The following is a 17,252-nucleotide window of genomic DNA, read 5'->3' as shown; positions in this document are numbered from 1 at the left end:
CTATCCTAATTTCGGGATCCCTGGGTGGCGCAGTGGTTTGGCGCCTGCCTCTGGCCCAGGGCACGATCCTGGAGACCCAGGATCGAATCCCACATCAGGCTCCCGGTGCATGGAGCCTGCTTCTCCCTCTGCCTATGTCTCTGCCTCTCTCTCTCTCTCTCTCTGTGACTATCATAAAATTAAAAAAAAAAAATTAAAAAAAATCTATCCTAATTTCCTCCAACCCCTTTAAATAATCATTGCATTTTCTTAGGACAGGTCAGTTTAGTGCCTATAGTGATCAAGAGCACCTTCTGAGGGAAACTCCTTCCCCACAATCCCTGCAAAGGAAGCAAGTATAGGCCAGAACAGGTCCTGTCAAAACAAGCACTAGCAAACACCAGACCCAAAGGCAGCAGACTCTACAGGCCAGTCAACCAACTACTGAAATGTGGCTAGGTGTGAAAATTCTGACAATGCTCATGTGGACCAATCCAGACTCTCTTGGGAATATAAAGAAGAAATGAGGTTAAAAGCAGTAGGTTAGCTAGTGGCTAATAACAAAGAGTAGCTAAATTATGTTAATGTTGGGTTGCTAATGTGGGGATCCATGACTTCTCACTTCTGGAAGAATTCATGAGTTCTTCCATTCCCTCAGCTGCCCAAGAGCCTAATAATTTTCCATTTCCAGATATAATATACAGTAATATCACATTATAAACTGTATTAAAATAGTTTCACACATTTATTTCACTTATTTAGTCCTCACAATAATAGACAAGGCCAGGAGTGATATCCTCATTGTATATATAAGAAAACTACGGTAAGAAAAAAGATGGGGAGAAATAATAATAAGTACCTTCTGGAATTTTTAACTTTCACAATAATTCTGTCAATTCTCCTTGTATTTACAGAAGAGGGGACAAGTTCATAGTACTTTAAATAACTCTCCTAAAGTTTCCTTGTTTAGTAAGTGCCAGAGGCAGGGCTTGAACCAAGGCCTGTCTGATTCCAAAGTACACAAGCCACCATTCTCATTCCATCCTTAGCAGCGATCATTACTGTACAATCACAGCCCTCTTTCCCCACTAGCTAGCTAGGATGTGGCATATAATCCTTCTCAATATAGGGCTACAGGAAGGGTCTAGAGAGCTGATACATTACATGAAAACCACCTACCATACCTGGAATAGAGAATGACACCAAAGTCAATATTACTTCTACTTACTCTGTTTTGTACCATGTTCTGACCAATCTAAAGTAACCTGTCTCCACAATTCATGAAGGCAAGAATCTGGTCTGTTTTGTTCATCAATCCATCTTAACACCTAGAGCATTCTCTGCTGCACAGTAAACACTAAAAATATTTCTTCAATAAATGGATATGCCCTCAAATTAGTTCAACAACTCAGTATTTAATAATACATAATTCTTCTTTATGTGTACATAGATCTCCCTTGCTTCACCTTGAGACCATTTTACCTTGTTACCTTTAAAAATGGCAAATTATAACCTATTTAGCTCTATTTTAAGAAAATCTCATTACATATAAGTTATCCCGGAGTTATCATATTGGTAAAATTTAGTGACCTGTAACAGCTTTATATTAGACTCTAAACTCAGTTTTATGTGAGTGCCCTTCAGATTTTTCTTTCCTGCAATTAAAATATAAACTTATAAGCAAATATACAAAACTTCCTTTTCTTATTACATAAAGACATCACAGTGGTTTGTTCAGACTTTGGTTTCCTATGGTTTAAAATACCAGCATGACAATATAGAAAAAAATTATGTTTTACCCATATATATGAGTATCTTATATATAATGTGTATATATATCTGTATGTATATTTAAGGGACTTATGCATGCTATATATATTTAAGCTAAAAAGATGTAAGAACTACATAACCTATCAAGTCTGCCTTTTAAAAACTCTGATTGTATTAGATTGTCGAACAGTATTCTAGAATTTCATTTTAATGTATTCTGTTAAGATTATCCAGTGTTTTATTTTGGAATAGATATGATATTCAAAAAGAAATAATGTATCTTTATATGATATAGGAATGCACATGTCCACAGTGTACTTAAGATCAAAAAATAGAAAAAAAAAACATACTTAGCTTAAAAACTTCAATTAAACTCCCTACGTAAAAACAAAAAGTAACCACTGCCAAGTATCTATCTCAAACTGCACAAACTGCCAGTTACTAGATTATCTATGTACATACTTTATCTTGTTAAAAAAAAAAAAAACAAGTATAAATATAAGTCTGGGCAATCAGTGTTAGTTTAGTTGGTTAGCTCCTGATAACTATACAGGCATTAATCAACTGTGGATTGGCCCCAGTACCTGGAGACGCCTCTCGCTTGAAGTTTCCTCTCTCCACAGCTCAAGTCCAGGCATCTCTGTCCCCCAGGCCACTGGCATTCCTGGGAGGCATCAAAGGGGGACAGAGAGCATCAGCTAATGTCACCCTGGTTCTGTTACCTATGTTAAGATCTTCCATGTTATATGAAACAAGGGAGAGGTGGCCAGGTAATCAGCCAAGAAAAAAGTAGGTTTATTTGATAGCATTATTAAGGCCTAAAAATAATGACATAGAATAAATATTTCACATCATGATGTAATGGGAAAAAAGTACCACAAGAAAAAATATTAATATAGATACTGAAAAGTAGTATTTTGAAATGTTTTTAATCAGGTTATTCTCTTCAAAGGTATGTCTGTCTGCCACTTGCCCCTGCATACCCTAACATTCCCAACTCAATGTAGGAGTAATTATGGTCCCAGAGAAAGAAAATGAGGAACACCAGTTAACTTACTGCTAATACTACTTGGACATGGGAAAAATTCATGCCTGCCATGCATCCCAGTTATCTGTGAATGGATGCCTACCAGCTGCCATGTCACTCAGTGTCTGTTTCCATTACACTCTACCCAGCATCTCAGGCCTAGCAGAGACTACATCCTAGGCCTGCTTTAATCTCATATATAAACATTAACTCACATATAAACATAATCAAAACCTTAAAAAGAGGATAAATTCCAAACCTATTAACCCTAGCTGGCTCTCAGTTTGTGGAGTATCTAACTCTTGATCTTCTGGTTTTAAGTCTGAGCCCCACCATTGGGTGCAGAAATTACTTAAAAACAGAAGCTTATTTATTTAGTTATTTATTTTTAATTTTTTTTTTAAGTGGGCTCCATACCAAGCATGGAACCCAATGTGGGACTTAAACTCACAACCCTGAGATCAAGAGTTGGATGTTTAACCAAATGAGCCACTCAGGTGCCCCCAAAATAAAATATAAAAAGAAAATTATGTCTTTAATGATTAGACAATAACATTCATTCCAAACTGAAAATGGAAACTGTTTACAAGCAAAAAAAAAAAAAAAAAAAGGTCTACATTTTTCAACTCGTTATGTGCCACATAATTTTAACAAACTGGCTGGAAAATATTTTAAGATATATTATTAACAATATTTTTGTTTTTGAGTATTTTATTTATTCATGAGAGACTCAGAGAGAGGGGCAGAGACATAGGCAGAGGGAGAACCAGGCTCCTGTTCCAGTAGGGAGCCCGATGCAGGACTCGATTGCCAGAACCCGGGGATCACACCCTGAACCGAAAGTAGATGCTCAACCACTGAGCCACCCAGGCGTCCCAATATCTCATTTTCTAAGAGAGTAGTGAGAGAGAACATGAATAGCAGAGGGAGAAGGAGAAGCAGACCTCCTGCTGAGGAGAGAGTCAGATGTGGGGCTCCATCCCAGAATAGTGGGATCATGACCCAAGTCAAAGGCAGATGCTTAACCGACTGAGCCACCCAGGCACACCTATAATACCCCTTTTAAAAGGCTTTTTAATATGATAAGTAAAGCAATGACACCCCAGTAGCAGTGAGTACAGCTAATACTGAGATGCTGACTGATAAGTACCATTCTGCTATAAAAAGAATCAGGGCTTCTTAGGGAGGTAGTGACTACAGGGTGGGACAGGAAAAATACAAGATGAGCCTGGAGCATCTTGTGGTGCCAGAAAGAAAGTGTTCAAAAAAAGGAAGGGGGAGGGCAGCCAAGGTGGCTCAGCGGTTTAGCGCCACCTTCAGCCCAGGGCCTGATCCTGGAGATCCGGGATCAGGTCCCACATCGGGCTCCCTGCATGGAGCCTGCTTCTCCCTCTGCCTGTGTCTCTGCCTCTCTCTGTCTCTGTGTCTTAAATAAATAAATAAATAAATAAATAAATAAATAAATAAATAAATAAAGCTAAAAAAAAAAAAAAAAAGGAAGGGGGCATGATTAAAGAACATAGAGCCAACCTAAAAAGGTACCTATGCTCAAAGCTGGTTAAGATAGTATCCTTGAGGGATCCCTGGGTGGCGCAGCGGTTTAGCGCCTGCCTTTAGCCCAGGGCGCGATCCTGGAGACCCGGGATCGAATCCCACGTCAGGCTCCCGGTGCATGGGGCCTGCTTCTCCCTCTGCCTATGTCTCTGCCTCTCTCTCTGTGTGACTATCATAAATAAATAAAAAGAAAAAAAAAGAAAAAAAAAGATAGTATCCTTGAATCCATAATGATATAGGTAGATGGACAGATGGATGAGAAAGAGAGACAACTCTTCCTCATAAAAGAATTCTAACTAATAAATATAGAAGGAATAAAGAAAAAAAATCACTACGAGACCACCAGAATAATAATTACTATACGTAAGATCCACTTACAGATGTTGAATTAACAGGCAAAGTTTAGAAAACAAGATCCTGCACAGTTTCAATCTCTAACAAAATAAACACTTATTAATTACAAGAAAAATAGTAACTTTATAGTGGATAAACATGGCAGACATCATCTCAATCAAGTGATCAAGGTTAAAATCACCAATAATGTGACATTTTAACATCCTATACTCCCTGATATGATGGCCTGAAAAGGGCACATCATACCTGGGGTATTCTTCCCTGTAATTCATAACCTCAGACTAATCATGACAAAATACCAGAAAAACCAAAACTGAAAAACGTACTACAAAATATATGAACAGTATTCTTCCAAAATATCAAGACCATGAAAGACAAGAAAAGATTGAAGAGCTCCATGGATGGAAGAGAACTATAGAGATATGATACCTACATGAAAAGTAGGAAACTGGACTGGATCTTGAAACAGATAAAGCACAATAGTAGAAAAATTGGTGAATCCCAATAAACTCTGTTGTTTAGCAAATTCTATCACGCCAGTATTATATTCTTAGTTTTATTACTGTACTATGTTTATGTAAAATGTTAACTTATGAGAAAGCTAAATGAATTACTTTTATAACTCTATGTAAACCAAAAATTGTATCAAAATAAGGTTCAAGGAAAGTAATACTTCTACCTCACAATATAAAAAAAAAAGTAACCCAAAGTGGATTAAAAACCTAAGTGTAATACTTAAAACTACAAATGTCTTAAAGAAAACGTAGGAATAAATCTTTATAGCTGTGGATTAGCAAATGGTTTCTTAGACAATAAGAGGATGAGCAACCAAGGAAAACATAAGTTGGCCTTTACCCAAATTTAAAACCCTTGTATTTCAAAGAACACTACCAAAAAAGTGAAGATAACCCAAAGAATGGGAAGAACTGTTTACAAATCATGTATCTGATAAGGGTCTAATGTACAGAATATAAAGAATTCTTACAATTCAATAAAAAAGTCAAATAATCCAATTTTTAAATGAGTAAAGAATTTGATTAAATGTTTCTCCAAAAAAGATATTCAAATGGCCAGTAAGTATATGAAAAGCCACTCAACACCATTAGTCATTAGGGAAAATTCAAATAAAATTATAATAAGATACCACTTCATATCCACTAGAATAGCTGTAATCAAAGACACACACAAAGACAAGTGCTGACAAGATATGGAGAAATTAGAACCCTCATATATTATTAACAGAAATGTGAAAATACAGCCACTTTAGAAAACAGTTTAGCAGTTTCTCAAAAGAGTAAACATAGTTACCTTACTAAACATCAATTTCACTCCAAGACAAGTGAAAACGCAAGTTCACACAAAAATTTATAAACATAAAAAAAAAATTATAAGCATATAATTTCCATCAAATAATGAATGGATAAACAAAATGTCGTATTTCCATTTAATGATATAAAATTCATCCATAAAAAGAAATGAAGTACTGATATGTACCACACCATGGAGAACCCTAAAAATATACTAAGTGAAAGAAGTCAGACAAAAAAATGCCACAGGTTGTATGATTCCATTCGTATGAAATGTATAGAATAAGAGAATCCATAGAGACAGAAGGTAGATTAGTGGTTGCTAGGGTCTGGGGAGAAATGGCAATGGGTCATGACAGAAAGAAGACATAAATGAAATTTCCGTGGCAGTGATAATTCTGTTTCTTGATCTCTATGGTAGTGGATGGTATGATTACTTTATGAAAATTCACCCAACTTAAGATTTGTACACTTTCCTACATGTATGTTATACTACAATAAAAATGTTTAATTTAACAAGTGGGAAAAAATGGCCCCACACCACAGTATCAGAACAGGCTGGGCCTCAGTCTAAGATTCCAGCTTATTCAAGATCAAAACTAAATTATGCTCCTGGAAAATGTGATCAGTTTGAACATGGAACGGACAGTGAAACATTTCTTGCTAATAAGAGTAAAGTTTAGATACAATTGTCCATTTTTCACATCATTCTTCATAGTAAACATAAAACATAAAGCACTTGTAAACAGACTAATTGGAGAGGGGAAGATCCCAGATTATCTCCATATTGGGATTATATAATTTCATAATAGAATCAGAGATTAGCAGCACTGAAGAAGCCCTTGTAAAATCTGGGAGCCTAAACTCAGGAGATCACTAAGGCTTTAACTCTCAAACCACAGAACTATATCAAGCTACTATGAAATGCTGCAAGTTCACAAGGAAATGTAAAGGCCCTTATTAGTACCTACAAACCCTCCTGTTATAACCCTCAATGTTTAATGGCCTACCATCTATGCTAGACTGGAAGCTCACTGAAGGGAGAGTTCATTAAGGCTTTATCTCCAGGACACAACAGTGTACAGATATGGTAGTTGTCCAATAAATATCTGCTGAATGGACAGTTCAGACAGTCCAGCAACATACAATTACACATAACAGCCATTTTGATTAAAACAGTAAACTTGCTGAGGATCAAATACTGAGGTTATGGAGCACCCAGTTTAATAAGGAAACAACCCTTCACACAACTGCCTTCACCTTTCTCAAAAAAATAAACAAATGTTGCTAAAATAAAGAAAACTGTGGTGACTACCTCAGGCGCTCCACTCTGCTAGAGCGATAAGGGGGAATAGGCAGTGACAAAAAAAGCAGAAGTGAAAAAGAAAGGGTAGTCAATTCTCCTGTTTGTTTGTTTTTTAAATGACACATAAGTATGCCTTCAACCCCACAGCAGAGCCTTTATCTTCAATTTTTTTTTTTTTAGAGGCGGCGGAGTGAAGATCAGTAATCCAAATGACATCACAATTCACCCAATATATTAATGATAAACTGTCCTTTTTATAGATTATTTAATTGGCCTGAAATTATTTTCAGCAAGAGGTGGAATACAAACTATATATACATACAAATGTGCTATTTCATAGATTATCAGCAAAATGAAACCTAAAAAACTTGATTTCCAGGAACTGCTTTATTTTTAAGTATTTATTTATTTATAAGATTTTATTTACTTATTCATGAGAGACACAGAGTAAGAGAGAAGCAGAGACACAGGCAGAGGGAGAAGCAGGCTCCCCGCAAGGAGCCCGATATGGGACTTGATCCCAGATCCTGGGATCATGCCCTGAGCCAAAGGCAGACGCTCAACTGCTGAGCCACCCAGGCGTCCCCCCCTTTTTTAAATGTATGTATGTATGTAATCTCTACAACCAATATGGGGCTTAAATTCAACCCCAAGATCGAGAGTTGCATGTTCTTGCGATTGAGCCAGCTAGGTGTTCCCCCAGGAAGTGCTTTAAACACTTGGGTTCACATCCAAAACTGATTTTTTTTTTAATGAATTTAAAGCAAAATAATAGGAGTGAGAGAATAGCCAAGAATAGTCCTACACTGATTATGAATGTGCAAGGACACTAACTATAATAAGGGACCAACATTTGAGCATTCATTAAACGATAGGTATTAATTTCTACATGCATTCTCTCTCTTAGTACCTCCAACAACACTCTCAGGATATTATTTTACCATTTTATTAGTTGAGAGAAATGAGGCTCAAAAATCTGAAGAAACTGGCCAAAAATCAGGTAACTAGCAGATGTTCAAAACCCCACACCTTGTGCTCTTTTAATTAGACTGAAATTATCCAAAGAGTTGATAGGTAAAGCCTTCAAGGAAGGAAAGCTACCAGAATTGATGCCTCAATTCTTATAAAATCAAGGTCTAAAAGGTTCAGGAGCTGACCTCAAATTACAGAAATGTAAACTTCCTATGACATTCTATAAATTCATGTGACTTTTTTTAGAGCAGTGTAGAATTTAGTGATTCATCAGTTACATGTAACACCCACCTCTCATCACTTCAATGATCACTGCCCTCCTTAATGCCCATCACCAGTACATTAAAAGGATTATTCACCACTACCAAGTGGGATTTATTCATGAGCTGCAAGTGTGGTTCAACATCTGCAAATCAGTCAATGTGATAAACCTTGTTAATAAAAGACAAGAACCAGATGATCCTCTTAATAGGTGTAGAAAAAGCATTTGACAAAATATAGCATCCTTTCTTGATAAAAACTCTCTACCTTATAGTTCATATACTTTAAAGGCTTTCAAAAATCCCCCCCCCCAAATAAATAGTCGTTTTTTTAAAAACGGGGGTGTCGGGGTAGCCCAGTTGGTTAAGCATCCAACTGATTTGGATGCTTGATTTCAGCTCAGGTCATTATCTCAGGATGGTAGGATGGAGCCCCCAAGTCAGGCTTCACACTCAATGCAGTTCTGCTTGTCTCTCTCCCTCTGCTCCTCCCCTCTCCCCAAGACCCCCTGCCCAAAATAAATAAATAAGTAAATCTTTAAAGGGTCTCAGAAATTCAAAACATCTCTAAGATGTATATACTGATAGCAAATAACTCTCTACACTATGAAGAAAAAAGAAAAAGTAAATTACTAAATATCTAAACTAAGAAAAATGGTTAAATAAATTATGGTGTAAAAAACTCTATTTATGAAGAGTCTTTAATGATCTGGCTAGTTATTCATGAACATATTTATCAATAAAAGCAGAGTCTGATAGTTAGACCTGTTTTGGGGGACTGCTGCCCAACCCATGCTTTCTTTGCAAGTGTCCCCTCCTCCTTTTACAAGTGGCTTCTACTGTCACTGAAACTCTGTCTCCTAACACAGAAGACTGAAAAAGAGGGAGCACCTAACCCATGCTGAGCCAATCAGATACTTCAGTATTTGAATTAAGCTTCAGCCTGGTTCCAGAACACTAGAGTAGGTTTGGCTAAAATCAGTACCACAGTAGTCCAAAGTCAAGAGAAATGGGGGAGCAGAAAATGAAACTTGTAGAAGAAACCAGCCTCAGCACAGAGAATGAAACAGACTTGCAAAGAGAAGCAGAGACAAAAGACTACACAGCTCTAGAAAAAAAAAAGGCAAAAAAAGCCTGGGGCTTTCCAAATTCCGAGGTTCATTCCAGCTTCCTGCAACTGGGTTCCAAGAGACTCTTTACTATCAATCTTTTTTAAAAAATTTGAGAGAGTTTCTTTTCTTAAGAAACAAATTAATTCTTGACAGATATGAAATTATGTAGAAAAGAAAAAGCATTAACAAAAATGTCAAATATTAATAGCACTTTTTTCTGTGTTTTCTATAGTATTTATAATTTTCTTTCCTGCCAAGTTTTCAACAATAAGCATATTATTACTCAATCAAGGAAAAAAATACTTGAATAAATGAGGCAATTCTGGATTTAGATGATTAAGGCTTTACTATATAATCAGGTAATTTCAGAGCTGGAACTGATTTAGTTTATAAAATCCAGAGGATCTGAAACTTTGTTCCAGAGGGCATGTGGATTCTGCAGTGATGCTTCAGGGCCACTTTGTGGGAAAAGAAGTTGAGCACACCTCCTATTGTCAACACCTTTTATAACCTCTTTCCAACTTAAAAGATACCTTTCATTGTCCCCATTACAGGGTCTAACAGACATTTTCTGCAAGATGGACCACTCCCCTAACCTACAGGTCTTCACCTAATTGTTTGCCCCAAACCAGGCCTGAGTACCTTCCTTGGGCATCTCTCTTCACTGAAGTGGCTGAAAAGGGCAACTTCTCCACCATAAAGATTATAGAAACTAAGGAAATAAGTTGTAGGGAGCATGAAGCATAAACAAAATCTCATAAAACAAGAGCATAAGCAAGAAGCTTCCAAGTTAGGGGCTGTAGTCATTTTATGAAGCCCTACTAGGTTTGTACCTTGAATATCTTGAGAAATCTGTTGCCTTACAACAAGTTTCCTTTTCTGCCTGAGCTATGGCTTAATTCCTGTTGTCCACAACCAAATATACACACACAGGCCCCATCTCAACCAGGTTAGCCACTGAGGTCTCATATCAGGTTTTTATTTACACAGGGGAAAAAGTTCCCTGCTTAAAAAAAAAAGTACGATTCTACTAGCTCAAATTCATTTTACTAGTGAGAAAATTAAGATTCGAAGGCCTTGCCTTTACAAAGCAAGTTAAGGACTCTCTCCACTGAAAAAGGAAATTTCCATACTTCCCAAATACAAACTCACCTAAGTCTTACTGAGGCACAGGTACTGTTCCAGATGTTTCACCAACATTAATTTATCGAATTCTCACTTCTCACAGCAATGTCATGATGCAGGTACTGTTACAGAGGAGTGTGAGGCAAGCAAAGTTAATGTGTCCAAAGTCACAGACTCAAATCTAGGCAGTCCAGCTGTGGAGTCTCAGTTCTCAACTGAGACTATGATATGCTACACTGTCTCTTTGTTAAGGATTTAAGCTTTACCAAGTGGCACTGTTTATGCATTTGTTTAAAATTTGCAAATGTTCCTTTCTGTCATGGCACAACAGATTTTTATGTCTCTTTCAACCCTAATATTCAAAGACAGTGAGGTCACATGTGGCTTCTAGAATTTTATAGTTCTAACTTGGCTTTTACTTATTCTTTAATTAATTTTCCTTTTGAGTCTCCATGGTTGTGCACTACAGGAATTGGGGCTGGAGCTACTCTATGTCACTTCTCCAACCCAATTCTACGTTCATGTTCTTGTCCCATTACAGCCACCCCACCTGTCTACTTTTGGTATGGATATGACCATAATACAAAAGTGAAATATATTTTTCAATTGTTTCATTAAATTCATTACTAATTTATGTTTCTTTTTCTTCTTTTAAAAGTGGCAAGGTACAATATTCTACATTTCTCAGGAAAACAAAACAATTATACTTTATTTAGATTAGTATACTTTATTTAGATAGATACTTTATTTAGATTATACTAATCTAAAGCAATTATACTTAAGTTGTGCTGCAACCAATTTAATGTGTTTATCCTTTTCAGATCCTTATTGATTAATTTTTTAAAAGATTTTATTTATTTATTCATGACGGAGAGACAGAGACACAGGCAGAGGGAGAAGCAGGCTCCATGCAGGGAGCCTGACGTGGGACTCGATCCCGGGACTCCAGGATCACGCCCTGCCCTGAAGGCAGGTGCTAAACCGCTGAGCCACCCAGGGGTCCCCTAGATCCTTATTTATTAAGGGAATCTTCCCCCTCCTTATCCTATGCTTTCTAAAATCAGTGATTCTTAGTCTGGGAACAGTGGAATAAAGATCGCAGATGACCCCCATATAGTCCACAGAAGTATACACATAATTTGAATTAGCAAGCATTTTTGTAAGGGAGTTCATATTTTTTAAAAGATTCAAGACGCAAAAAAAGTTAAGAACTACTAATCTAAAGAAACTGTTCAGTAGCATATCCCATGGGAAGTAAAATTCAAAGTCCTTTAATGATTTACATTTTTGTAACACATCAATTATACTAAATATTATCTGGTCAGAAAAACATACTTATAAACAATGTCCTGAATGCTGAGAGTCCACAAGGATCTCCTTAGACTATTTTAAAATACAATCAACTACAACAACCCAATCCTACACTTTCTGATTAAATTGTATTTTACTACTTATATAACTTCAGGTTAACATGTCAATGTAAATGATAAATAACTCACAAATCACTAATTCAAAGCCTTGGAAACTGCTGTTTCTATCTCAAGATAAAGAACTGTTCATGTATTCACTCGTTCTATCAGGAAGTATGTATGGAACACCACTATGTACCAGGCATGGCACTTGGACCTATCTGCTGCTGTGATTAATTTTTGCTTCCCCTCTTAACTGTAGTCTAAATCCATAAACACAGGTTATAGCATTTTGTTCATATTTGTATGCCCAGCATCCAGCATAATGCCTAGATCTTAGTAGAAACTTAACGTGTACCGAACTGCGTAATGATAAAGCAGAGTAGACGTGCTGAATACAAAAGCACTAGCTTTAAGAAAAACCTTCCTGGCCAATTTTCATAGCCAAACTCCACCAAAGTCTGAATGAGATGGTTCATTAAAATCTGCCACCATCACCAAAACAAACTGGCAAAAATTTTCCAAACATACCTCCTTCTGATCAGGCTTTCCTTGGACACAAAGACAAGCACTGTTTTATGCCACAAAAGGGACCCTAGACAACCTCAAGAATAACATTCGAAGGCCTTTCAATGAGGCATCATAAAGATGGAAACTTGATCCACACACAAGATGAACTATGAACTATGTTCACCTTGATAGCTTCCAGGCCAACTGCTTCAGAAGCAACATCAAGAAATACCAGAAATGGTAAAATAATAATAATAATAGAAATGAGGAACAAAAGGGGTAAATTATGCTGAGATAAGCATTTCCGCTCAGACTGAGTAGTATGCTCTCAGAGTTGGTGGAAATGGCCAAAAACGGTTTAGGAGTCTAAAAAGTTGGTTGTGTAAGGCTTGGTTGGCTAATCCGGTTCACCGTATGTCAGGGGCATTGTTCGCGTCTCCATAAAAAAGTCCCCAACATCTGCCTGCAGCCTTCTCCAGGCGCCGCTAACCATTTCAGTTACTCATGTGACACCGGGTTTTAAAAAGAAAAACAAACAAAACGAACCTCAACAAGTATTTAGGAGGGGCCTCGAGAGAACTTTTCACCCCTAGCCGCAGCCCATGATCCTCCCACGGGAGCTGCCAATGGACCGCAGCCCGGCCCGACCCGCGGAGCGGCGGCCGGCCACGCCCGGATGCGCGCCCGCCGGCCCCCGGGCCACACGCTCTGCAGCGGCCGCCCCGGCGCGGGGCCCCGGACGAGGCGCGGGGGGCAAGGTGCGGCCGGGCCTCACCTCCACGGCTTGGCCCAGCTCCAGGTCGAAGCCCACCACACACACGCAGTGCAGCCAGGCCGAGAAGCCGTCCCAGCGCAGCAGGCCCCGGCCGCGGCCCTCGTCTTCGTCGTCGTCCTCCGGCGCGCCTCCCGCCGCCACCACCACGGCCGGCGCCCCGCGCTCTTCGGCCGCCGCCACCGCCTCGTCCAACGGCCCGCGGGAGCCAGGCCCCGAGGCCGCCAGGCCCCGCAGAGCCATCGGCCGCCCCCTTGCTGTTCGCGCCGCCTCCGCTGCAGAGCGCGCCCGGCTCCGCGCAGGCGCAGCCGCAGCTGCAGCTGCCGCAGCCGCAGCCGCCGGAGACTGGCTCGGCCGGGGCGGGGGCGGGGCCGGGGCCCACGTGATCCTGGGAGCCGGGCTCGGCGTTGAGGCTCCCTTGCCACTGCGCAGGCGCGGGGTCGTCTTGCAGGCATTCCCTTGCGGTTGCGAAACACGCCCTGGCATCCTTGCCTTAAAGCTCCTCGGGAGTGCATTGTGAATCCGGACACCCTTCTTCGCGGCCCAACGACCGGGGCAGGAATTATCCTTGGAATGACACGTTCATAATTGTAAGGTATCGTTAAATTATTACACGTAATGGTAATGGTGGCTAACATTTACCGAGCTCGTACTGTGGACAGTTGATGTGCCGACAGGCACTTTACAAATATTTACTCCATTCATTCTACACATCGCGACCCGTAGTTGGACTTCATTGTTTTCTTTTTTACAGATAAGGAAATTGAGATTCTGAGAGGTGACAGGACTAGCCCAACAAGTATTACAACTTCGGTGCCGGCTGTCAGTTCGCTCTCTCATCTGCTGATTCAGAGATCTGTGTCTTCACGTCGCTGTTCCCTCTCCACCAGGGTCCCACCCACCTTTCTTGGCCTGGTTGTCCGTGACTCATTCAACACTCACACAACATCTACAGTGCTTTCTGAAACACCAGGTTGGCCTCCACAGCAACCTCTGGATCAGTCTCTCTTTAGCAAGGGCCTAGTCTCAGGCAGCTTTGTGGTGGTTGTTGTCGTTGTTTAGATTTGACTTTTATGTCATCTCTTCATCTCTATCCCTAGTATGGGGCTGGAACTGACAACGCCAAAATCAGGAGTTGCATTCTACCAACTGAGCCAGCCAGGCACCCCAAGAAGCTTTGTATTCTCAGAGATCAGCACTGTGCTGAGCACCAAGGAGGCACTTGGTCTATTGACTTATTACGGATTATTGGTCCAGCATGATACCACTGATTAGGGTTTTATTTAGCTACTATGCTGAGTATAAATAGCACAATGAAAGTAAATAGGAAACACACAACAATATCTTAATAGAAGAATGAGTAAAAGATAATAGATAATAACTCACAATAAACTTTTTTTTTTAAATCACAGTTTTCATGTCTTTACATATATTATCTCATCTAATCCTCCTAGCAAGCCAGAAAGGCAGGTCTAGGGACACCTGGGTGGCTCAGCTGTTGGGCATCTGCCTTTGGCTCAGGGCATGATCCTGAAATCCCAGGATGGAGTCCCTCATTGGGCTCCCTGCATGGAGCCTGCTTCTCCCTCTGCTTATGTCTCTGTCTCTCTGTGTGTGTGTCTCTCATGAATAAATAAATAAAATCTTAAAAAAAAAAAAGGCAGGTCTCATTATTATTCCCATTTTTACCGGTAAGGATTCTGAGGCTCCATGAGATGAACCAATAGGTAGCCTAACAGATTTAAACCTAGATCTCTCTGACTCAGCCTAAGCTCCTTAGCATTTTCCTGCACCACCCAGTCAAATCTACCCCATTTGACAAACGTCCTGTATCCATCCATAAGATTTTTATTTGGAGTGTTAGCATCAATATTTCAAGAAAAGGGTCAAGTATCATCAGACATCAATAGTGATGTTTGCTAGAGACTATTTTTATATGTAAAATGAACTAGGGACAGCATTAAAGTTAAAAGCCAAGTCTGTGGCCAAAGCAATCTGCCTTCCTACTCTAAAGAATCACTGTAGTTAAAAGAGAAAAGCAGTGTTCTTCATTTAAGTTAGTCTCTCAACCCCTTATTAGGAAAGAACAGTAGCCTTTACTACTAAAAACAATTGAAAAGAGCACTGGACTAGATGTCAGAAGTTCTGGATTCTAGTGCCAGCTCCACCCATGATCATGGTAGGCAAGCTGCTCTTAGACTCAGTTTCTACATTGATAACATAGGAATGATCATTCCCAGCCTACTCACCTCACTAATTATGGGGAAGAGCCAAGCTATCTCAATGCACACATTTTACTGGATGCTACCTCATTATTAATAATTAATAAGCTTTAAACACTACTTGTTCCACAGGGCTGGTTCTTTGACATGTGGATACAGACTGCCATTCCCGGAAATGCTATTGCATAAGTTGAGTTAAGAGTGATCTTGCAGAGTGTAATAATATATTAAAATGAAAACAACATATTAAGAGGACTGTAAGTTTGATGAGAAAGAGAGCACACCAGGGCTCTAAAGCATCTTAAAGGTAGAAAAAACAATCATTTGGTTTGTTTTGGAAAAAACTAACAAACACCATTCAACCTTTTATACACAAAATCCTCAACCGCTAGAACATTAATTTCCTATGGCTTTTTGTTTCTTTTCATCCTCAAAACTTTGATATCTGGTCTTAGAATCAATTTTAACCTAGTTTCTATAGTTAATACTTATATGGAGTTGAAGGGGAAAAGTACTAATACTTACTTCCTTGTTAAGCTTCTGTCATTAGAACCTTTGATTCTGAATGGCTCATAGATCAGATCATCTCTCCAAACTTCCCATCCTGTTCATGAGTCCTCTGATATTTGGTCAGCCAGCTGCCATTCCAACACCCCCTTTTAAGGTAAAGTCACTACCTTGCAAAGCTGCTATTTTCTGGATATTCATAAGGCTAGAAAATTCTTCCTTTTATGGAGACCAGATTAGCCACTTTGTAATATATACCCCTTGGTCTAAGTTGTACTTGCTGAGATTACATTGAGGGTTTAGCACTTCTACATGATAGCCCTCCAGATATTTGATAATGGTTATCCCACATCTACATGCCTTCTAGTTTCCAGGGTAAACTACCCCAGTTCCTCCTACCATTCCTCAAAGTATGTAGTTTGTAGGCCATTCATCATCCTGTTGCCCAACTGGGGCATATTCCAGCTTGTCGACGTTACTCTTAAAATGTGGAGCCCAGGAGGAAACACCATCCTCCAGGTGTGATCTGACCACTCCAGAGTGTATTCTGGGACTATTACCTTACTTGTCCCAGCCTTCAGCCTCCTATTAATGCTGGTTCAGATCACATTTGCTTCTTTTGGCAGTCAGGTCACCTCAGTGGCTCAGGTTTCATTCACTGTCAACTAAAGCCCTGGGTCTTTTTTCATGTGAGGAGTACTTAAGTCAGGATAGGCTGCTTTAGCCAAGAGTATGACTGGATTCATGGCTCTGCTGCTCTTCTAATATTACCAACAATACTGAGCACAGGATTAAAAACATTCCAAACTTCTCTTTCACCCAAACCAAACTCTTAGCATTTCAGAAATTTTTATGTTAAAAAAGAAGGGGGTGCCTGGGTGGCTCAGTTGGTTAAGTGTGCAACTCTTGATTTTGGCTCAGGTCCTAATCTCAGGGTTGTGAGATCAAGCCCTGCACCGGGCTCTGCTTTGGTGGGGGAGCCTGCTTAAGATTCTCTCTTTCTCCCTTTCCCTCTCCCTCTCCCCCTCCCTTGAAGAAGAAGGAGGAGGAGGAAGTGGAAGAGGAA

The 17,252-nt window shown here is 39.5% G+C and overlaps 1 protein-coding gene across 8 annotated transcripts in view; it reads right to left on the bottom strand.

Annotated features, from left to right (window-relative positions):
- DENND6A (DENN domain containing 6A) overlaps nucleotides 1-17,252 on the bottom strand; it is a 109,142-nt gene that overhangs the window by 54,360 nt on the left and 37,530 nt on the right. For 3 of the 8 annotated variants that reach the window (XM_072720675.1, XM_025985904.2, XM_025985933.2), the window contains one exon: nucleotides 2,334-2,413. The exons of 2 other annotated variants lie outside the window; for them this stretch is intronic. In XM_072720675.1, coding sequence (XP_072576776.1) covers nucleotides 2,334-2,411 — 78 coding nt within the window. In that variant the 5' untranslated portion in view covers nucleotides 2,412-2,413. Of the gene's footprint in view, nucleotides 1-2,333; nucleotides 2,414-13,460; nucleotides 13,783-17,252 lie in introns of those variants that run through there. 3 more of the 8 variants (XM_072720673.1, XM_072720672.1, XM_072720674.1) reach the window with 1 other exon arrangement.

The sequence above is a fragment of the Vulpes vulpes genome, chromosome 9 (assembly GCF_048418805.1).
Source record: "Vulpes vulpes isolate BD-2025 chromosome 9, VulVul3, whole genome shotgun sequence".
NCBI lineage: Eukaryota > Metazoa > Chordata > Mammalia > Carnivora > Canidae > Vulpes > Vulpes vulpes.
This window is presented reverse-complemented; position numbering and strand designations above follow the sequence as displayed.